At 43.6% G+C, this 21,153-nt stretch overlaps 1 protein-coding gene across 2 annotated transcripts in view; it reads left to right on the top strand.

The window, feature by feature from the left end:
- MRPS5 (mitochondrial ribosomal protein S5) overlaps positions 1-2,868 on the top strand; it is a 29,922-nt gene extending 27,054 nt beyond the window's left edge. For both annotated transcript variants that reach the window (XM_003984272.6, XM_019827610.3), the window contains one exon: positions 2,496-2,868. In XM_003984272.6, coding sequence (XP_003984321.2) covers positions 2,496-2,720 — 225 coding nt within the window. In that variant the 3' untranslated portion in view covers positions 2,721-2,868. The remainder of the gene's footprint in view (positions 1-2,495) is intronic.
- The last annotated feature ends 18,285 nt before the right edge of the window (positions 2,869-21,153 follow it).

Raw genomic sequence — 21,153 nt, 5'->3', positions numbered from 1 at the left:
ACCTGCTCCAAGGGATTGCGTGTTCTTGAAGGGATGGACCTTAGCGGAGGGGAAGGGTCCTTAGCTAAGGGTAGACCTTAGCGGAGCTGGATGAGCAGAAAAGACAGCCAGGTTCAAGAGACTCCACTTGCTGAGCTATTAAGGACTTTGACAGGCTTCCTGACATTTAAAAGTGTGATGGCCAGGGGTGCCTAGGTGGCTCAGTCGGTTAAGCGTCTGACGTCGGCTCAATTCATGATCTCATGGCTCGTGAATTTGAGCCCCATGTCGGGCTCTGTGCTGACAGCTCAGAGCCTGGAACCTGCTTTGGATTCTCTTGTCTTCCTCTCTCTCTGCCCCTCCCCTGTTCGCTCTATGTCTCTCTCTCAAAAATAAATGAACATTAAAACAAAAAAAGAAAGTCTGATGGCTAGGTTTAAATAAAGTGGTCCCTGGACTAATTATACATGCTCTGCTTAAAATAGGAAAGTTAATTAGAAGAAAAAGCTTTAGAGGTGCCTGGGTGGTTCAGTCAGTTGAGCATCCAACTCTTGACTTCAGCTTAGGTCATGATCCCAGGGTGTGGGATCAAGCCCTGTGCTCTGCACTGAGCATGGAGCCTGCTTGGGATTCTCTCTCCTCTCTCTCTCTCTCTCTCTCTCTCTCTCTCTCTCTCCCTCCCTCCCTCCCTCCCTCCCTTCCTCCCTTCCTCCCTCCCCTCTCTCCTTCCCCTCCCCCTTTCCTTCTCCCTCTCCCTCCTTCCTTCTGCCCCTCTTTCCCCACTCTCACTCTCTCTTTGAAATAAATAAAATGAAAAAAAAAGGAAAATTTTAGGTGAAGAGATCCTTTTTGAACAGGTGTGTGTGTGTGTGTCTGTGTGTGTGTGTGTGTGTGTTGTTACTGTCTAAAATATGCTTCAAAAACACTTCTAGGAGGGTCTGGGTGGCTCAGTCGGTTAAGTATCTGACTTCAGCTCAGGTCATGATCTTGCGTTTTGTGTGTTTGAGCCCCACCTCCAGCTCTGTGCTGACAGCTCAGAGCCTGGAGCCTGCTTCAGATCCTCTGTCTGCTTCTCTCTCTGCCCCTCTCCTGCTCGAGTTCTGTCTCTCTCTCTCTCTCTCTCTCTCTCTCTCTCTCAAAAATGAATAAACATTAAAAAAAAATAAAAAATAAAAAGCACTTTCAAATTCAAACTGTTAGACGTTTAATTTTTTGATGTAGCTACAGTATTGGTTTTAGATAGGTCATATTTATGATCAAGTAGACTTGTTCTTTTATATAATATTTTTGTTTTAAGTTAGTACTTTGGATTTTCTGATATGATTACCAGGTATCATCTCTTCTAAGATGCTGTCAGCTGTAAAATGTTGCATTATTTAATGTGCTATTCAAAAAGAAAAAGAATGTCACCAATTTAAGCAACATGCCATTGATTATAAGATCTGCCAATTTAAATTCTTTTGTTTTTATGAAGCAGCTCATCTTTTTTCTAATTTCAAACTTCTGTAGGATTAGAGAGAATAGTACAAGATGGCCATAAAGTCTGGAAACAGGAGATGGGCATATCAGGTATTTTAATGTACTACCAATAAACTAACTGTATTTCCTTTTTCCACACTTCTGTGGCTACTGTCCATGATGAGTCCCCTTGGCCCTCTTACCCAATGTCAGCAGTGAACAGCTCATGGCCAGTCTTTGTCTCAGTACCACCCCCATGCTGCCCAGTCATTTTGAACCAGGCCTCAGACATCACTTTATGTCATTTGTAAATATTTCAGTATGTATTTCTAAAAGATAAGGATTAAAAAGTACCCGTTAGTACTATTATACCTAAAAAGTAACAGTACCACAGTATCTTGAGTTACCTAGGTAGTGTTCATAGAAATGTATCCATTTGTTATATTAAAAAGAAGTTTGTTACATAATTTGTGTTCCAGGAAAGGTCTGTAGATTGTAAGTTCTTGCCATGTCTTTTAAATCACTTCTAATCTGTAGGTTTCCCTCTTCTTTTTTTCCGTGTGTGTGTGTGTGTGTGTGTGTGTGTGTGTGTGTATTTGTTTTTATTTATATTATATTATATTATATTATATTATATTATATTATATTATATTATATTTTTTAGGGAACTGGGTTGTTTGTCTTGTAGCTTCCCAGTCTGGTGCTGACTAAATACCTGTGGTCCTCAGTGCAGGTCTCACCCTGCACGTCCTGTAAAACATTAGCTAGAGCTAGGGGCTTGATGAGACTCAAGTTCAGTTTTGGGCACAGCGTGACACATGATTGGGAGGGTTTGGAAGGCAAGAGACCAGAGGCCAACGCCCTTCCTCCTGTCCAGTTGGGAGCGGGGAGATGATGCCATCCACCCCAAGTCACTGTGGTGTAGCCACAAAACACATTGCCCGGAATCGACTTTGAAATGGGAAGTCCCCCAAGTGGTACGTGGGAAGTTCCCCATCTTTAAGTTACAGGTGTATTTCATGGACCTAACCTGGCGTTCTCAATTTGGTCTTGCCCAGGAAACCCACCAACAACTGGCTGATAAGAAGAGTCTCCATGTTGTGGAATTCCGGGAGGAATGTGGCCCTCTACCCATCGTGGTGGCCTCCCCCACGGGGGCCTTGAGAAAGGATCCGGAGCCGGAAGATGACGTTCCAGACATCCGACTGGACTGGGAAGAAGTGAGGGCGGCGCAGGGAATGAAGCGCTCAGCGTGGTCAAATTTAAAGAGAGGTGCTACGTGAGCTTCCCTCTGGCCTTGCACGGTTGCCACGTCTGGTACTGCCTGGCACCGAGAAGAGACTCAGCCCTTCACATTTTGGAATGTCACTTTCTTTTTAAAGGAAAGGTCAACCTTCTTTATTTACAAATAATAAAGAACTATACCTTCAATTTATTGAGCACGTGGTATATACCAGTCACTGTGAGAGGAGCTGTGCGTACATATTTTAGTTCAAGACTGCTTTAAATATTCATTTAAACGAGCAAAAGCAGGGGTACCTCGGTGGCTCAGTTGGTTAAGTTTCCCACTTTGGCTCAGGTCATGATCTCGCGGTCCGTGAGTTCGAGCCCCGCGTCGGGCTCTGTGCTGACCACTCAGAGCCTGGAGCCTGTTTCGGATTCTGTGTCTCCTTCTCTCTCTGCCCCTCCCCTGTTCATGCTCTGTCTCTCCCTGTCTCAAAAATAAATAAAAATGTTAAAAAAAAAAAAATTAAAAAAAAATAATAAAATAAAATAAACTAGCAAAAGCAAATGGACTAGGAAGACAGGGCTTATAGCCTGACCTAATCAAAAATAATATGCCAAATAATAATTGCTATAATAATTAAAGCTAATATATATTAACTTTGATTTGTCCAAAATGAGTGTTATTAACTTCATTTTACAGAGCAGTTAAGTACTTGACTAGAGTCACACAGCTAGAAAGTAGAGGAACATGGACAAACCCTGTTCTTTTTGACTCTAGAAATCCTCTTTTAAACCTTTTTGTATGGCTGTTTTAGTAGTCGCTGTATGGGTGTTACACTGTGCGAATGCCACTCCTCACCAGTCTGCTGGTGTTGACGTTTAATCACTTGCAAGTGTAGAAACTTTAAATCCCTTCCCTTCCCTTTCAATCCCTTCCCTTCCCCTGTTTCTGTAATTGTGTTTAAATTTACTCCACCTACGTTTAGAACCATAGTATTCTATTTTCTGCTTTAACCATCAAACGTAATATGGAAAACTCAAGAAGAAAAAAAAAGCCTATTGTATACCCGTGTTTTAAAATTTTATTATTTGTTTAAAATAAACTCTGTCCCCAACGTGGGGCTCCGGCTCATGAACCCAAGATCAAGAGTTACATGCTCTATTGACTTGAGCCAGCCAGGAGACCCTTCCCAAATTTTTATTCTTTCAGTTGTTTCTTCTTCTTTTTTTATTTTTTATTTTAGACAGAGAAAGCATGAACAGGGGAAGTGGGGGGAGAGAGAGAGAGAGAGAGAGAGAGAGAGGGAGGGAAAGAATCTCAAGCAGGTTCCATGCTCAACACTCAGCACGGAGCCTGGGTGGGGTGGACTCTACCCCAGGACCCTGGGATCATGACCTGCTCTGCAATCCGGAGTTGGGCGCTTAAACAATTGAGCCACACCCAGGCGCTCCTCGATTGTTTTTTTTCTTCTTTCCTGAAATTCCAAGAGTCTTTCTGTTACCACTCTGAGGAGGGCAACACCCAGTTCTCCTGTGAATCCCCTTTACCGCCATAGTCACAACACTTCTGACGCCAGACGTGGGGTTTTCCTTCCCCAGGCAATTCAGGTGTCCTGCAATTTAACACGATCCTGATACGCTTTACCTGAAGATGGGGTCAGAGCTCACAGGTTAGGGGCTCAGACCCACAAGGCTGCCCTTACCCTACTTTAGATGCCAGTTCCAAGTCGGGTTGTCACCTGTGTTTCTGAGTGATCAGCTATAAATCAAGTTCCTACGACACTGTCACTGAGTGATTAATTTGCTCGAGCAGCTCACAGAACTCAGGAAAAGTTTCCTTACTGTTTACCAGTTTATTGTAAAAGGATATGATAACTGGTGCAGCCACTCTGGAAAACGGTGTGGAGGTTCCACAAAAAGTTAAAGTAGAACTACCCTACGACCCAGCAATTGCACTAGTAGGTATTTATCTAAAGGATACAGGTGTGCTGTTTCGAAGGGGCACGTGCACCCCAATGTTTATAGCAGCACTATTGACAATAACCAAAGTATGGAAAGAGCCCAAATGTCTATCGATGGATGAATGGACAAAGAAGATGTGTTATATATATACAATGGAGGATTACTTGGCCTTCAAAAAGAATGAAATCTTGGGGCACCTGGGTGGCTCAGTCGGTTAAGCGTCCGACTTCAGCTCAGGTCATGATCTCACAGTTTGTGAGCTCTGTGCTGACAGGTCGGAGCCTGGAGCCTGCTTCAGATTCTGTGTCTCCCTCTCTCTCTGCCCCTCCACAGCTCATGCTCTGTCTCTGTCTCTGTCTCTGTCTCTCTCTCTCTCTCTCTCATTCTTTCAAAAATAAATAAACATTAAAAATTTTTTTAAAAAATGAAATCTTGCCAGGCAACAACACGGATGGAACTAGAGTGTATTATGCTAAAGGAAATTAGAGACTGACAATTATCATACGACTTCACTCACGGAATTTAAGGTGCAAAACAGATGAACATAAGGGAAGGGAAGCAAAAATACTAGAAAAATAGGGACGGGAACAAAACATAAGAGACCTTTAAATATAGGGAGCAAACTGAGGGTTGCTGGAGGGGTGGGGGGTGGGGGGATGGGCTAAACGGGCAAGGGGCGTTAGGGAGGACACTTGATGGGATGAGCTCTGGGTGTTATATGTAGGGGATGAATCACTGGATTCTACTCCTGAAATCATTGCACTATATGCTAACTAACATGGGTGTAAATTAAAAAAAAAAAAAAAGATATGATAAAAGATCCAGATAATGTACAGATGGAAGAAATGCCTGGGCACGAAACGTAGGAAGGGGCGTGTCATTCTTAGCACCTCCATGTGTTCACCAACCCAGAAGCTCCCAGAAACCTGTACTTTTGGGATTTTTATGGCATCTCTATCACATAGGGATGATGGATCGTGAACTCCATTTCCGGCCCCTCTCCCCTCTTTGGAGAATGAAAGGTGGGACTGAAAATCCCAAGCTTCTAATCGTGACTTGGTCTTTTTGGTGGCCAGGCCCCATGCAGGAGCCCACCAAGAGTCACCTCATTAAAATAAAAGACACTTTAAAAAAAACAAACTTTTTAAAATATTTATTTATTATTGAGAAGCAGAGAGAGACAAAAAGCACAAGCATGGGAGGGGCCAAGAGCTGGGGAGACATAGAATCCAAAGCAGGTTCCAGGGTCTGAGCTGAGCTGTCAGCACAGAGCCTAACGCGGGGCTCGAACTCACAAACCGAGAGATCATGACCTGAGCTGAAGTCAGACACTTAACCGACTGAGCCACCCAGGTGCCCCTACCATCACCTAGCTAATTCCAAGGGATTTAGGAACTGTCAGCAACGGGAGTCAAAGACCAACTATTAGCACAAAAGATACTGCTTATCACTTAAGCAATTACAATGGTTTTAGGATCTCTGTGCCAGGAACTGGGAGCAGAGAGCAATACGGATTTTTTGTTTTTGTTTTTGTTTTTTCTATTTTCTACTATATATCTGCCTGCTTTCTACAATCAATCAATCATCTCACACATTTCCTTCCTGCTTCAAGAACTTCTTTAACAAATTCTCTTAGTTTTCCTTCAGTGAGAATGTCTTTATTTTTCTTTCATTCCTAAAGAGTAGTCTCGCCAGATAGAGAATTCCAGGCTTGTTAACCAAACCCAAACTTGTCTGTGCACCCCAACGCACAGTGAGCCAATGTCTGAGACACTGGTTTTGAAGCAAAGAAAGCTTTATGATCCGAAGGCAGCCCGACAAGAAGGCAGGGGATCATTTCCAAAGCTGCCTTGCCCTGTTGAGCCCAGGGGCAGCTTACATACACAGGAGAGGAGGGTTAGGGGTTTCTCGAAACCTTGAGGGAGGGGACTTGAAACAATGCAGAGGTGAGCCTTCCTCCCCACGATGAGGGGCTATTGGGACCTGGTAAAATCAGATACATCAAGACAAATGTTGCCATCCCGTCCCCATTAGGTTTCTACAATCAGTGGGTAAACAGGGAGTAGGAGAGGAAAGGGCAAAGTTAATTAGGTAGAGAACAAGACAATGTGGAGCAAAGTTAATAATACAATGAAGACAACGATAGCTCTGCTGATGCTTTCGGGGTAGATCCAGGAACCAGGTGTCAGACTCAGGCTGACAGTTACTGACTTTCAGCATTTGACAAATGTGCCACTTCCTGCTGGCCTCCGTGGTTTCTGATGACAATGTGCTGTGATTTGAATTGTTTTCCCTTATAGACAAGGTACTGTTTTCTCTCTGAGCTTTTAAGAACTTTTCTTTGTCTTTAATTTTCTGAAGTCCGATTATGATGTGTCTTAGTATAGATTTCTTTCAGTCTATTTTATTTGGGGTTTGCTCACCTTGAGTCTGTAGGTTTACCTGTCTTTTTGCCAAGCTTGGAAAATTTTCTCCCATAATTTGTTTATTAAATTTTCTCTACAACCCAGCAGTCGCACTACTAGGTATTTACCCAAAGAGTACAAAAATACTGATTCGAAGGGGTTCACGCACCCGATGTTCTTAGCAGCATTATCAACAATAGCCAAATTATGGAAAGAGCCTAAGTGTCCCATCGTCTGATGAATGGATAAAGAGGATATATACATATATATATATATATATACACACATATATATACGGATATATACGGATATATATATATATATATACATATATACGTATATATGTATATATACGTATATATGTATATATTCAGTGGAATATTATTTGGCCATCAAAAAGAATGAAAATTTGGCATTTGCAATGAAGTCGATGGAACTAGAGGGTGTTATGCTAAGTGGAGTCAGTCAGAGAAAGACAAATACCATATAATATCACTCATCTGTGGAATTTTTTTTTTTTTAATTTTTTTTTCAACGTTTTTTATTTATTTTTGGGACAGAGAGAGACAAAGCATGAACGGGGGAGGGGCAGAGAGAGAGGGAGACACAGAATCAGAAGCAGGCTCCAGGCTCTGAGCCATCAGCCCAGAGCCCGACGCGGGGCTCGAACTCACAGACCGCGAGATCGTGACCTGGCTGAAGTCGGATGCTTAACCGACTGCGCCACCCAGGTGCCCCTCATCTGTGGAATTTAAGAAACAAAATAGATGAACCTCTGGGAAGGGGGGGAAAAAGAGAGAGGGAAACAAACCATAAGAAACTCATAATGATAGGGGGCAAACCGAGGGTTGATGGAGGGAGGGAGGTGTGGGATGGGCTAAATGAGCAGTGGGCATTAAGGAGGGTTTGTTGTGATGAACCCTGGGGGTATTTTATGTCAGTGATGAATCACTCAATTCTACTCCTGAGACCAATATTATATGTTAACTGATCAGAATGCAAATAAAAAATTGAAAAAGAAAAAAAATGCCTACTAACAATTTAGCAGATTTTAGTTTACTCACAGAGTTGTGCAACTCTTACCACAATCAATTTGAGAACTTTTATCACCCCAGTAAGATACTCTATACCCATTCGCAGTACCTTCTCATTACCCACTCTTTCAGGCCTGTGGCATCCAACAGTCTACTCTCTATGGATTTGCCAATCCTGGACATTTCACATAGGTGGACTCACAAATTTGTGGTCTTTCGTGACGGGGGTTTTTGAATTAGCATAACGTTGTCAAGATTCATGTAGTAGCTCTTTTGAATAATGCTGCTATGCACATTTTTTTTTCAACGTTTATTTATTTTTGGGACAGAGAGAGACAGAGCATGAACGGGGGAGGGGCAGAGAGAGAGGGAGACACAGAATCGGAAACAGGCTCCAGGCTCTGAGCCATCAGCCCAGAGCCTGATGCAGGGGCTCGAACTCACAGACCGCGAGATCGTGACCTGGCTGAAGTCGGACGCTTAACCGACTGCACCACCCAGGCGCCCCTGCTATGCACATTTTTAAAAAGACTTTATTTTTAAGTAATCTCTGCATCCAACGTGGGACTCAAACTTATAACCCAGAGATCAAGAGTCGCGTGCTGTTCCATCTGAGGCCAGCCAGGCTCCCCTGCTATGGACATTTTTGTACAAGTTTTCGTGTGGACCAATGTTTTCTTTGGGGTATATACCTAGGAGTGGAGTTGCTGGGTCATGCCATAATTCTATGCTTCACTCTTTGTGGAACTGCTAAACTGTCTTCCACAGCGGCCGCACCCTTTTACGTTCCCACCAGTGATGTATGAGGGTTCTTCTTCATCTTCGTCAATATTTTTTTCCGTCTTTTGGTGGTAGTTACCTTAGTAGGTATGAAACGGTGTCTCATTGTGGTTTTGATTTGCATTTCCCTAGTGGTTCATGATGTTGAATGGCTTTTCATGAGCTTATTGGCCATTTGTTTACATTCTTTGGAGAAATGTCTACTCATTTCTTTTGGGCATTTGAAAAATTGGGTTGGGGCGCTTGGGTGTCTCTGTTGGTTGAGTACCCAACTCGTGATCTCAGGTCATGATCTCATGATCTCAGGTCATGATCTCAGCTCAGGTCATGATCTCATGGTTGTGAGATCGAGCCCTGTGTAAGGCTCTGAGCTGGTGTGGAGCCTGCTTAAGATTCTCTCTCTCCCTCTGCCCCTTCCCCAGTCACTTGACTCTCTCTCCTCCTTTCTCTCTCGCTCGTGTGCTCTCTCTCTCTCTCTCAAAAAAAAAATTGGGTTATTTGTGATTTTATTGAGTGTAGTAGTTCTTTATAGATCTATCCCCCATCAGATATATGACTTGCAAAAAGTGTCTCCCGTTCTGTGGGTTGTATTATTATTTTCTTTTTTTTTTTGAATATTTTTTTCAACTTCACCCACATTCTACTGAGACACTGATGACACAAATGTTAGATCTTTGGTTATAGTCCTACATATCTCTGAGGCTCTGTTTATTTTTTTCTAGTCTGCTTACTCTCTGTTGTTCAGTTTGGGTAATTTCTATTCTGTAAGTGCAAACCAACAATAATAGGAGAGGGTAGGGAGGTGTGGGAGGGAAGGGTGACAAAGGGACATAAGGAAAGTTTCGGGGGTAATAGATATGATTGTTAGTTTGGTAGCGGTGATGATTTCGTAGTGGTTTCGTGTACTTATGTCCAAAGTTACCAAAGTTTTGGTAAGTTTAAAACGTATGCGGTTACGTTATTCACACCTCACTGAAACTATTAAAAAGTTATACTTACAACCACCAGGGGGCAGAGAGAACTCCTCCAAGTAGTCCACGTTCTGTTAATTGAATGAGCGCCTCCAACAATGTAGAAATGGATGATTCTAGTAGCAACCCATCTCTGTCCTCTCAAGGAAATATTTTGTATTTAGAAATGCTTGCTTACCACACAGATACATCATTCCAATCTGCAATGCTAGAGGTGAGATCCCTAGGGGATGGGGGTTATAAACACCTACTAGCAACAAGATTCAAGTTAAGCTTTCAGCTTTATGCTATAAATACTCTCTTGAAAGAGTCACATTTGCTGCTCTACCTCTCATGAGGATATTCAAATTTCTTTCAGCTGCAGATCCCTGCATTCAGACTAAAGCTCACAAGGCCAAAGTGTAAGTCAGGGTTGGGGGGCAGCTGCAGGAAGCACAAGGGATCTGGGGACTATAGCCCTTAACCTAAGGTTCATCTTTGGCAATGGTGATTCCTTGAAAAGAAAGCTGCCCCCTTCCTCCTGGGTGTCCGTGCCCACACAGCAGGGCTGCATTTTTTTTTTTTTTTTTTGTCTCATCATATCCCTGGAAATCAATTCAATTCATGTCTAGTAAACATAAACTGGGAGATTCTCTCTCTCTCTTTGTCTCCCTCTCTGTCTATTTTTAAATGTTTATTTATTTCTGAGAGAGAGAGAACGCAAGCAGAGGAGGGGCAGAGAGAGAGGGACAGAGGATCGGAAGCGGGCTCTGCACTGACAGCCGACAGCCTGACGCAGGGCTCGAACTCACGAACCGTGAGATCATGACCTAAGCCAAAGTCATGCACTTAACAGACGGAGCCAACCAGGCGCCCTGGGGGATTCTCTTTTTTCAGAACATTTGCAGATATAACTAAAAAATCAGGATAAGATTTGCATCTTACACGTGAAGCGTGGGCCCTACTTCCATGGGGATTCAACTCACCAAAGCTGGTGGTTCGGTCAGTTAAGCGTCAGACTCTTGATTTTAGCTCAGGTCACAATCTCAGTTTCGTAGATTTGAGCCCCGCATCGGGCTCCGCACTGACAGTGTGGGGCCTGCTTTAGGCTTCTCCCTCTCTCTCTGTGCCCCTCCCCTGCTGGTGCTCTCTTGGTCTCTCTCAAGAAAATAAATAAATAAACTTAAAAAAAAAAAAAGTATGTCATCTTGGGGCCCAGGACAGAGACCCAGCAAATGTTTTCTCTGCCTCCTGAGGGCAGACCTGGGAGAAGTCTCTTGGGGAGATGCCAGGGAATACAACAAGGATAGTGGGGATTGCCATCAGCATGGTCAAGGGCATTCTTAGAAGGCAAACTTACAAGCCCATGAGTCACGTTCTCTGTGGCTCTCAGGAACCCCCTTGGGATGCCTCTGTCTTTTAAAAGGGGCGTTTAACCTCTCTCAGACCCTTTGCTGATGCTGGGATCACAGCAGTCTTCAGAGGAGACCCCATAGCTGTATCCGTTCCTCATGTCCTTGGTGACCAGCAATCCTGCCACCTGCAGTCTCTTCCTGCCTGGATGCTGCCCTGCCCTTTCCAGAAGCCCCACAGAGATGGTGGTGGCAATACCCTCTTGGGTTCTAGCCTTCTCCTGGGGAGCAAGGCTTCCCCTCCAACCTCCAGCTGTCCTTACCTGCTGCCCTGGGGGCTTTATCCCTGTTTACCCCAAGCCTTCAGGCTGTGACCAGGCCTCCAGTAGAGGCTCCCTGGCCTCTGCCCCCAGGCTCGGTAGGGCTTCTCTCCTCCTCAGAGCCATTCTGGAAGCCCTCAGACTGCCGCCCCTACCCCAAAGCTGGTAGCCTTCAACAGCAAGAAACTGCTCCCACCACCGGGCCCATCCAGCCCCCTTTTTCCCCCTCTGTTGAAATAAAACCTGTTGGGGCACCTGGGTGGCTCATTCGGTTAAACATCTGACTTCAGCTCAGGTCACGATCTCACGGTTTGTGAGTTCAAGCCCCGCATTGGTCTCTCTGCAGTCAGCACAGAGCCCGCTTAGGATCCTCTGTCCCTCTCTCTGCTCCCCGCCACCACTTGTATGCGCTTTATGTCTCTCTCAACATAAACAAATAAACTTAGAAAAAAAGAAAAGAAATACAACCCGGAGGCATTCCTTGCTATTATGTTGTGCAGGAAGAAGACTGCTTGCAAAGAAACCGCTTCAAAGGACTAGGGCTGGAAAGCATTTTACAGGGTCTGGGAACAGAGGCCCAGGGAACAAATGGCAACACTTGAGCAAGGTTCTAAGCATTCTGTCCTGAAGGTTTTAGCAAAATAAGTTTACAGGTTTCCCTGCTAACGGAAAGGAAAGCATTTCTATGAAAACATTTCGCAAGCCATCATTTGAAGTGATCACCGTTAATTTATACGGAAAAAATTTTGAGCATGCCCATACCTCCAAAATAACTTCTTCTCGGCTATTCTGATACCTTAAGACAGATCTTGCTAATGTATGCACACAATAAATCGAGGTAAAGTACAGATTCAAAGCTCCGGCGGCTGGATGTGCAGGTGCTGAGCGTAGTTCCGGGGAGAGGAGCTTGGTGGCGCCACTCTCGCCCCGGGCACACACTGCCTCCAGGAGGGCGGGCTGAAAACCAAACACTGAATGCTCTTTGTGCCCTTTGCCTTTTTCATAAAAGCAAAATCCTCTTTGGGTTTCTTAGAGTTGACGGAAATAGGTACTGATGTATGTCTTTGGTAAAAGCGAAGTGGCCTAATGCAAACTTTCAAAAAGTGGGTACACCTGTCTTGATTGGCAAGGGCAAGAACAAAAGGACCCCTAAAGTTTCCTTGAGAAGGTAGAGGTGCTTATTTCTCAGAATTTACTCGGGACCAAATAGAATTCCCCAGCTGGGGTGAATGGGGGGTTTGGGGAAAGTGCTGGAAGGACAGGAGGTTTCAAGACAGTTCAGGAAAATGAAGGCTTTTAATACCCCCCCTCCCCCACCAGATGTCTTGTGTGTCCTCAAGATGGTGGCATTGTCAGGGCTTTTGTGCCCTTGAGATTCACAGGAGCGAAGTCTGATGTCCTCTCGGTAGGAAGCCATGTAGGAGTTTCAGTGATCATCTGATTTAAGGCTGCGAGTGAGTCAGACACCAGGTCACCCCAGATTTATAACTTTTCCCAAGTTAGGAAGGGCCATGAGGTTGGTTAGGTAATGAGAGTTTATTCTTGGTGCCTTTGTGGGTCTTATAGAAGCTTTTGAGACCGTTAATACATAGACTCTTCCACTCAAAGTTGGAAAGGCTGAGAAATCCCCTAAGAGTCAGTCTGAAATGGGGGAGGGGAAGGAGAAGGAGTCCACTTGGATGGCAGCCATAGTGCCCTCCCCCTCACCCCTACTACTGTTCTGTAGTCAAATGAACCACTCCATCCCTGGGTCCTGAATCTCCTTTCTAACGGAGCCCTCACTGTCACAGACTGGGATGACTCAAGTCCTGGAGAACACCCGGGCCAGCTGGTCACCCAAGTGGGGCGGGGGTGGCTGGTGACTGCCTGCCCAGTGGACAGATCAGCAACCTCCCAGCTGCTGTGAACTCAAAGGATACTGCTGGCTCCAGGGGGCCTCTCCCCCAGGACTTCCCAGCCTTTCCGTGGATGGAGATCCCTACCTAAAATTTAAAAAATAAAAAATAACGGGCACCTGGGTGGCTCAGTCAGTTGAGCATCTGACTCTCGATTTTGGCTCAGGTCATGATCTCGTGGTTTGTGGGTTTGAGCCCTCTTGGGATTCTCTCTCTCTCTGCCCCTTCCCTGCCCCCGCTCACGTTCTCTCTCTCTCTCTCTCTCTCTCTCTCAAAATAAATAATAAATAAACTTACAAAAATAAAAAATAAAAATCACAAATTGGCCCCCTACCCAAGACACATAAAATAGTAGGTGTACTTCTAGTAACTGTTGGTAGAGAAAAGTAAAACCTCGAAAAGGTTGCTCTGAGTTCAGCAGTGTTTTTACATCATGTTGTATTGTAGGTATCACAAACATGTCTACACATACCCGAAAAATAGCACTAAAGAGTATATAGGTGTATCACACAAGGGCACGCAGGTACAGTCCCCAGGGCCTTCCGGGACCACAGGTTTATGAAATCAGAGTCCCTCCATTTCCCAGAGAGAGCTGGATTCAGCAATGTGCACACAGACACACACACTCCTGCTTCACTTTGGCTAGAACTGGCCCTAGAAGGTCTGTGTTATCCACATGATCTCTAAGACCCTCCAGGAACGCCTAGATCTCAATGGTGGTGAGGCTGAGGCCAGGACCTTCCACTGTCTTCCTACTCAGTAGTTTCCTAACCTGTCTTTAAGAAGCTTCTAAACAGCTTCTTTAAAAAAAAAAACAAAAACAAAACCAGATTCCTGGGGCACATGGGGGGTTCAGTCGGTTGGTCATCTGACTTCGGCTCAGGTTATGGTTTGAGGGTTCATGAGTTCGAGCCCCGAGTCGGGCTCTCCACTCTCAGCGCAGAGCCTGTTTCCATCCTGGGGCAACTGGATCAGAATCTCCAGGGCTTGGACCCCGGGTTGTATTTTTTTTGAAGCTCCCCAAGTCTATGCAGGACATGAAAAGAAAACCGTGTCAATCTCACATATGTATCCGCCAACCAAAATTCTGAATAAATTATGGCATATATAAAGAACATTATACCATTACTATGTTGGGCCCTGCTGAAATGAGGAATTATTCCCTTTGCTGGGTGAATCTTTACTTTGATTCCTTTGATCTCAAGGAGATGAATGAACTTTCTTTTTTTTTTTTTCCTTTTTTTTTTTAAAAGCTGACTCTTTAAAAAAAATTTTTTTTAACGTTTATTTATTTTTGAGACAGAGAGAGACAGAGCATGAATGGGGGAGGGTCAGAGAAAGAGGGAGACACAGAATCGGAAACAGGCTCCAGGCTCTGAGCCATCAGCCCAGAGCCCGACACGGGGCTCGAACTCACGGACCGTGAGATCGTGACCTGAGCCAAAGTCGGACGCTTAACCCACTGAGCCACCCAGGCACCCCTGAATGAGCTTTCAAGACACCAAGAGATGGAGACCAGCTGAAGTGTGCTTATCCCTAGCCATTTTTCTATCCAGAGTACAATTTCTCCTGAGCCTGAATGTCCTGGACCCTGGAGCTGGTCACTCACTCCTACAGGTGGACACAGCCAGTCACTGAGGGCATGAGCAGGGGTGTGCGGGGGTGTTCTAAATGGCTGCTTGTATCCCTTAAAGCAGAAATCACAGGTCTGGATCATAGCCTGGCTTGGTTCCATCCTCCTTCGGGACCTGAAGGGTGCAACTTTTCACTGAACGCTAAGCAAGCCCATCTCCAAACACTGATCCGACAAGGAAAATATGCAGATCTACACGATGTTGCTCCCTGAGACTATCTTCCAGTAAGGGGGCGAACAGATATTGGCGAAACTTGCCTGAGAACGTGGGCCCTGGTTTGTTCTCTCTGTCTACTCTCCTGAAAAGAAGAAATGATCACATGGTCGGGTTAAGGTGTCCAGAAGGCTGCCAGAACAATGCTCCAGACTTAGCTCAATAATAGTCATACCTGTGTAATTTAGTAGAATGACAGCTTAAAAGGGGAAAACCTTGTGATGTCTCCGAGAGAGGCCAAGGAAACCGATCAAAGTCACGCTCACTCTTGATACAATCTCTCGCAAACGGGAAGCAGAAGGGAACTTCCTTAATGTGATAAGTAGTACTGACAAGAATAAACCTGGAACTTAATGGTGAAAACTTAGAAACGTTCCTTCCATTCAAAGATGGGACAGAACTTCCGTGCCTGCTCCTTTACCATTCAGTTCTGTCCTGGAAGTTGACCCACCATAGCAAGACGAGAGAAGGCACAGGAAGGAACAAAACGGTCTTCATTTACAGGGGACACGATTGTCCATCTACGTTATCCAAGAGGATCAGTGGGTGGACATTTAGAGCAAATACAAGTGAGGCTCGGGGTGGCCAGATACAGGCAACCCCATAGGAGATTGTTAGGTGGCCAGTGCCCCAGAACAGCCAGTCAGTAAAAGCAACATCAGAGAGATTCCAGCCATGATAGCGACACAAGTTATAAAGAACACAGGAACCCATAGAACAGAAAATATGCAAGATTTTAAAGAAGAAAACAAATCTCTACTGAAGGACGTAAACATGTTGATCAAATGGAGACACGTGGTGTTCATGGATGAGAAGACATGCATGGTAGGCAGTTGTGTGCCTGGATCTGGAGTTTGGGGGAGAGGCAGGTGATAAATGGACTTGGGAGTCATTGGCCTGGGTCTGCGTGATTGTTCCAAGAAAGAATATGCACATGGGGGTTCGAGAAGATGGCTCCAGTTGGAGTGTTGAAGGTCACCAAGACAGAGAAATAGGTGGGAGACCAGGTCAGTGTGAGGTCACTGAAGCTTGGGAAGGAAGCAGTGCCCAACAGGGAGGCCCAGGGGTAACAAATGCTGTTGAGAGGTCAGGGAAGATAAGGGTTGATCAGCATCCCTTGTACTTGGTGAGGAGGAGTTAATTACTGAGCTAGGAAGGAGCAGCTTTCTGTGGAGTGGTTGATCAGAAGCCAGATTGCAGTGGATTGGAAATAAAAACAAGTCCTTTGGGGGGTAAATATGGCAGATGAAACATACATATCTACTTAAGTGCTTTCTTGAAACTACACTCCAATGATAGTAAAGGTTGTTTTTAAAGTAAAAGCATAAACCTGGGGTGCCTGGGTGGCTCAGTCAGTTGAGCATCCGACTATGGCTCAGGCCCCTCCACACCTGAGCCTGGACCAAGTGAGGAGGGGCAGGGGCATGGATTGCTGGATGCATGGATTGCTGAACATTGATTGCTGGATGTCCCCCCTCTGGGTTCCCACGGGGCAGACCACCAGCCTAACTAACCCCTTCGGGCTGGAGAGTGGAACAGTCTGCTCTCAGGAATCTGAGAGGCAAGAGGGAAGATTAACAGATAGTGGTATTAAAGATTCCTTTACTAAACAGCCCATCTGGATCACCCTCCAGTGATGCTCCAGGAAAGCCCACCCTTGTACTCAGAACTGCCAAGCAGCTTTTAGAACCCATTTTAAATATGAGCTCTATACTCAAAGAAAACTCCAGATTAATTCAACCAAATACTTAAAGAATAAAATAGGGGCGCCTGGTTGGCGCAGTCGGTTAAGCGTCCGACTTCAGCCAGGTCACGATCTCGCAGTCCGTGAGTTCGAGCCCCACGTCAGGCTCTGGGCTGATGGCTCGGAGCCTGGAGCCTGTTTCCGATTCTGTGTCTCCCTCTCTCTCTGCCCCTCCCCCGTTCATGCTGTCTCTCTCTGTCCCAAAAATAAATTAAAAAAAAAAAACATTGAAAAAAAATTAAAAAAAAAAAAAAGAATAAAATAATGCCGATCCTACACAAATTCAGAACATGAAAAAAGAGGGAAAACTTCCCAACTCATTTTATGGGTCCAGTATTGCTCTAATATGAAAACCAGACAAATATATCACAAGGCAAGAAAACTAAAGACCAATAACCCTTATAAACAAAGACACAAAAATATCCAGTAAAATATTACAAAGTTGAATCTAGTAATATGTATTTTTACATAAAACCATTTAAAAAACACCATGACCGAGTAGAGTTAATCCTAGAAAAGCAAAGTTGGTTTAACATTTGAAAATCAGGTGATGTAATCCACCATATTAACAGAATGAAGAAAACCCATACGATTATCTCAACAGATACAGAAGAAGCATTTGATAAAATTTGGCAAAACAACTTTCATGATACGATCTCTCAGAAAATTAAAAATATAAGGAAATGTCTTCAACCTGATAAAGACCATCTGTGAAAAACCTGCAACAAATATCATATTTAATGGTGAAACACAGTGCTCGCTCTCTCTAAGACTAGAAACAAAACAAGAATGCCCACTCTTACCACAACTAATCAACATTGTGTTGGAGATCCTAGCTAGTGTCCTAGCTAGTGTAATAAGGCAAGAAAAAAAATTAAAGGCATCTAGATTGAAAAGGAAAAAGAAAAACCATATTTGCAGCTGATATGATTGTATAGATATAAAATCCTAAGGAATCTATGAAAAACTTCTAGAACTAATAAGTGTTTAGCAAGATCATACAAGATCAATACATAAAAATCAATATATTTTTATATATACCACCAAATATTTTAAACTTAAAATTAAAAACTGTATCATTTGTAATAACATTAAATAGGAAGAAAATGATACTACCCAAAGCAATCTACATATTCAATGCAATCCCTATCAAAATAACACCAGCATTCTTCACAGAGCTAGAACAAATAATCCTAAAATTTGTATGGAACCAAAAGACTCTGAATAGCCAAAACAATCTTGAACAAGAAAACCAAAGCAGGACACATCACAGTCCCAGACTTCAAACTATACTACAAAGCTGTAATCATCAAGACAGTATGGTACTGGTACAGGAACAGACACTCAGATCAATGGAACAGAACAGAGAACCCAAAAATGGACCCACAAACATATGGCCAACAATCTTTGACAAAGCAGTAAAGAATATCCAATGGAATCAAGACAGTCTCTTCAGCAAGTGGTGCTGGGAAAACTGGACAGCGACATGCAGAGGAATGAACCTGGACCACTTTCTTATACCACACACAAAAATAAACTCAAAATGGATGAAGGACCTGAATGTGAGACAGGAAGCCATCAAAATCCTTGAGGAGAAAGCAGGCAAAAACCTCTTTGATCTTGGCTGCAGCAACTTCTTACTTAGCACGTCTCCGGAGGCAAGGGAAACAAAAGCAAAAATGACTACTGGGATCTCATCAAAATAAAAACCTTCTGCACAGTGAAGGAAACAATCAGCAAAACTAAAAGGCAACCAATGGAATGGGAGAAGATATTTGCAAACAACATATCAGATAAAGGGTTAGTATCTAAAATCTATAAAGAACTTATCAAACTCAACACCCCAAAAACAAATAATCGAGTGAAGAAATGGGCCAAAGACATGAATAGACACTTCTCCAAAGAAGACATCCAGATGGCCAACCAACACATGAAAAAATGCTCAACATCACTCATCATCAGAGAAATACAAATCAAAAGGACAATGAGATACCACCTTACACCTGTCAGAATGGCTAACATTAACAAATCAGGCAACAACAGATGTTGGTGAGGATGCGGAGAAAGAGGGTCTCTTTTGCATTGTTGGTGGCAATGCAAGCTGATGCAGCCACTCTGGAAAACGGTATGGTTTTCCATACCGTTCCTCAAAAACGGTTCCTTGGGGCGCCTGGGTGGCGCAGTCGGTTAAGCATCCGACTTCAGCCAGGTCACGATCTCGCGGTCCGTGAGTTCGAGCCCCGCGTCAGGCTCTGGGCTGATGGCTCAGAGCCTGGAGCCTGTTTCCGATTCTGTGTCTCCCTCTCTCTCTGCCCCTCCCCCGTTCATGCTCTGTCTCTCTCTGTCCCAAAAATAAATAAACGTTGAAAAAAAAATAAAAAAAAAAAAAGGTTCCTCAAAAAACTAAAAATAGAACTACCCTATGACCCAGCAATTGCACTACTAGGCATTTATCCACGGGATACAGGTGTGCTGTTTCGAAGGGACATATGCACCCCCATGTCTATAGCAGCACTATCAACAATAGCCAAAGTATGGAGAGAGCCCAAATGTCCATCGATGGACGAATGGATAAAGAAGATATGGTATATGTATATATATATGGATAAAGAAGATATGGTATATGTATATATGGTATACACACACACACACACACACACACACACACACACACAATGGGGTATTACTCCGCAATCAAAAAGAATGAAATCTTGCCATTTGCAACTACATGGATGGAACTAGAGGGTATTATGCTAAGCGAAATTGGTCAGTCAGAGAAAGACAAATATCATATGACTTCACTCCTATGAGGACTTTAAGACACAGAACAGATGAACATAAAGGATGGGAAACAAAAATAATATAAAAACAGGGAGGGGGACAAAACATGAGAAACTCATAAATATGGAGAACAAACAGAGGGTTCCTGGAGGGGCTGTGGGAGGGGCGATGGGCTAAATGGGTAAGGGGCACTAAGGAATCTACTCCTGAAATCATTGTTGCACTATATGCTAACTAATTTAGATGAAAATTGAAAAAAAAATGAAGTGGATGTCAAAGGTTAAAAAAAAAAGAAGAAAATGAATAACACTGTGTGCAAGATATGTATCTAGAAAACAAAATGTCGCCAAGAGACATTAAAGAGATTAAATAAATAGAAAGATGGGCCATGTTTGACGATTAAAAGACTCAATGCTGTTAAGGTGACAGTTCTCCCCAAACTGAGCTATAGATTCAATGAAATCCCAATCGTAGACCCATCAGGCTTTTTTGCTGAAATTGACAAAAAAATTTGTATGAAAATGGGAAGGACATAGCAGAGACAAAACAATTTTGAAAAAGAAGGAAAAAAAGGGGGCTTTCAATACTGATTTCAAGACTTATTATAAAGGTACAATGATAAAAACTGCGTTATTGGCAAAAGGGTAGACACCCGGACCAATGGTGCACAGAGAATCCAGAAATAAGACCGCTAATATTGACAAAGCCTCCAAGGTAATCCAGTGAGGAAAAAGATGGTTTTTTCAACATGCAGTGATGGGACCCTTGGATGTTCCTATGGGGAAAAAACGGCTAAACACGAAAATTAACTCAAAATGGATCACAAACTTAAATATAACAGATAAGTGAAATGTCTAGAAGGTAATAGAGGACAAAAAAATCTTCAGGGCCGTGGGTTAGACAAACACTAATGTGTCTGAGACACACAAAAAGCACGAATCATAAAAAGAAACATTGAGAAACCAGTCTTCATAAAATTAAAATCTGCTTTTCAAAAGACATGTCAGCAGCTGGGAGAAAATATTCACGCTGCCTACGTCTGACAAAGGGCTTGGGTCCAACTTGGCTCATGTATTCCTCTGACTATGTATATAGCTTCTTCTCATTAATTGTGGATCCCACGATGCAAATTCGTCTACTCACTAAGATTTATTCGTGACCCCAAATTCAATGCTTGTGGCGCGTTTTCTGTCACTTGTGACAAAAAAACAAAAACCAAAACCCAAAAACAAACAACTGAGTTTCTGGATGGGCACATTCTGCCTGGGGCTAAACAAGGTAACACCCTGCTTGGTGTTTCAACCCTCATACTGTAACCAAACGTCCTTTTTGTGGTCTGTGGCATGCCATGTGTTTTGCAGTTTTCTGCTTTTTGTTAGTGATTTTGCTTTTTTAAATGGTGCCATAGTGCTGGCTAGT

The sequence above is a fragment of the Felis catus genome, chromosome A3 (genome assembly GCF_018350175.1).
Source record: "Felis catus isolate Fca126 chromosome A3, F.catus_Fca126_mat1.0, whole genome shotgun sequence".
Lineage (NCBI taxonomy): Eukaryota > Metazoa > Chordata > Mammalia > Carnivora > Felidae > Felis > Felis catus.
The sequence above is the reverse complement of the archived record's forward strand: the minus strand, read 5'-3'. Positions and strand labels throughout refer to the sequence as shown.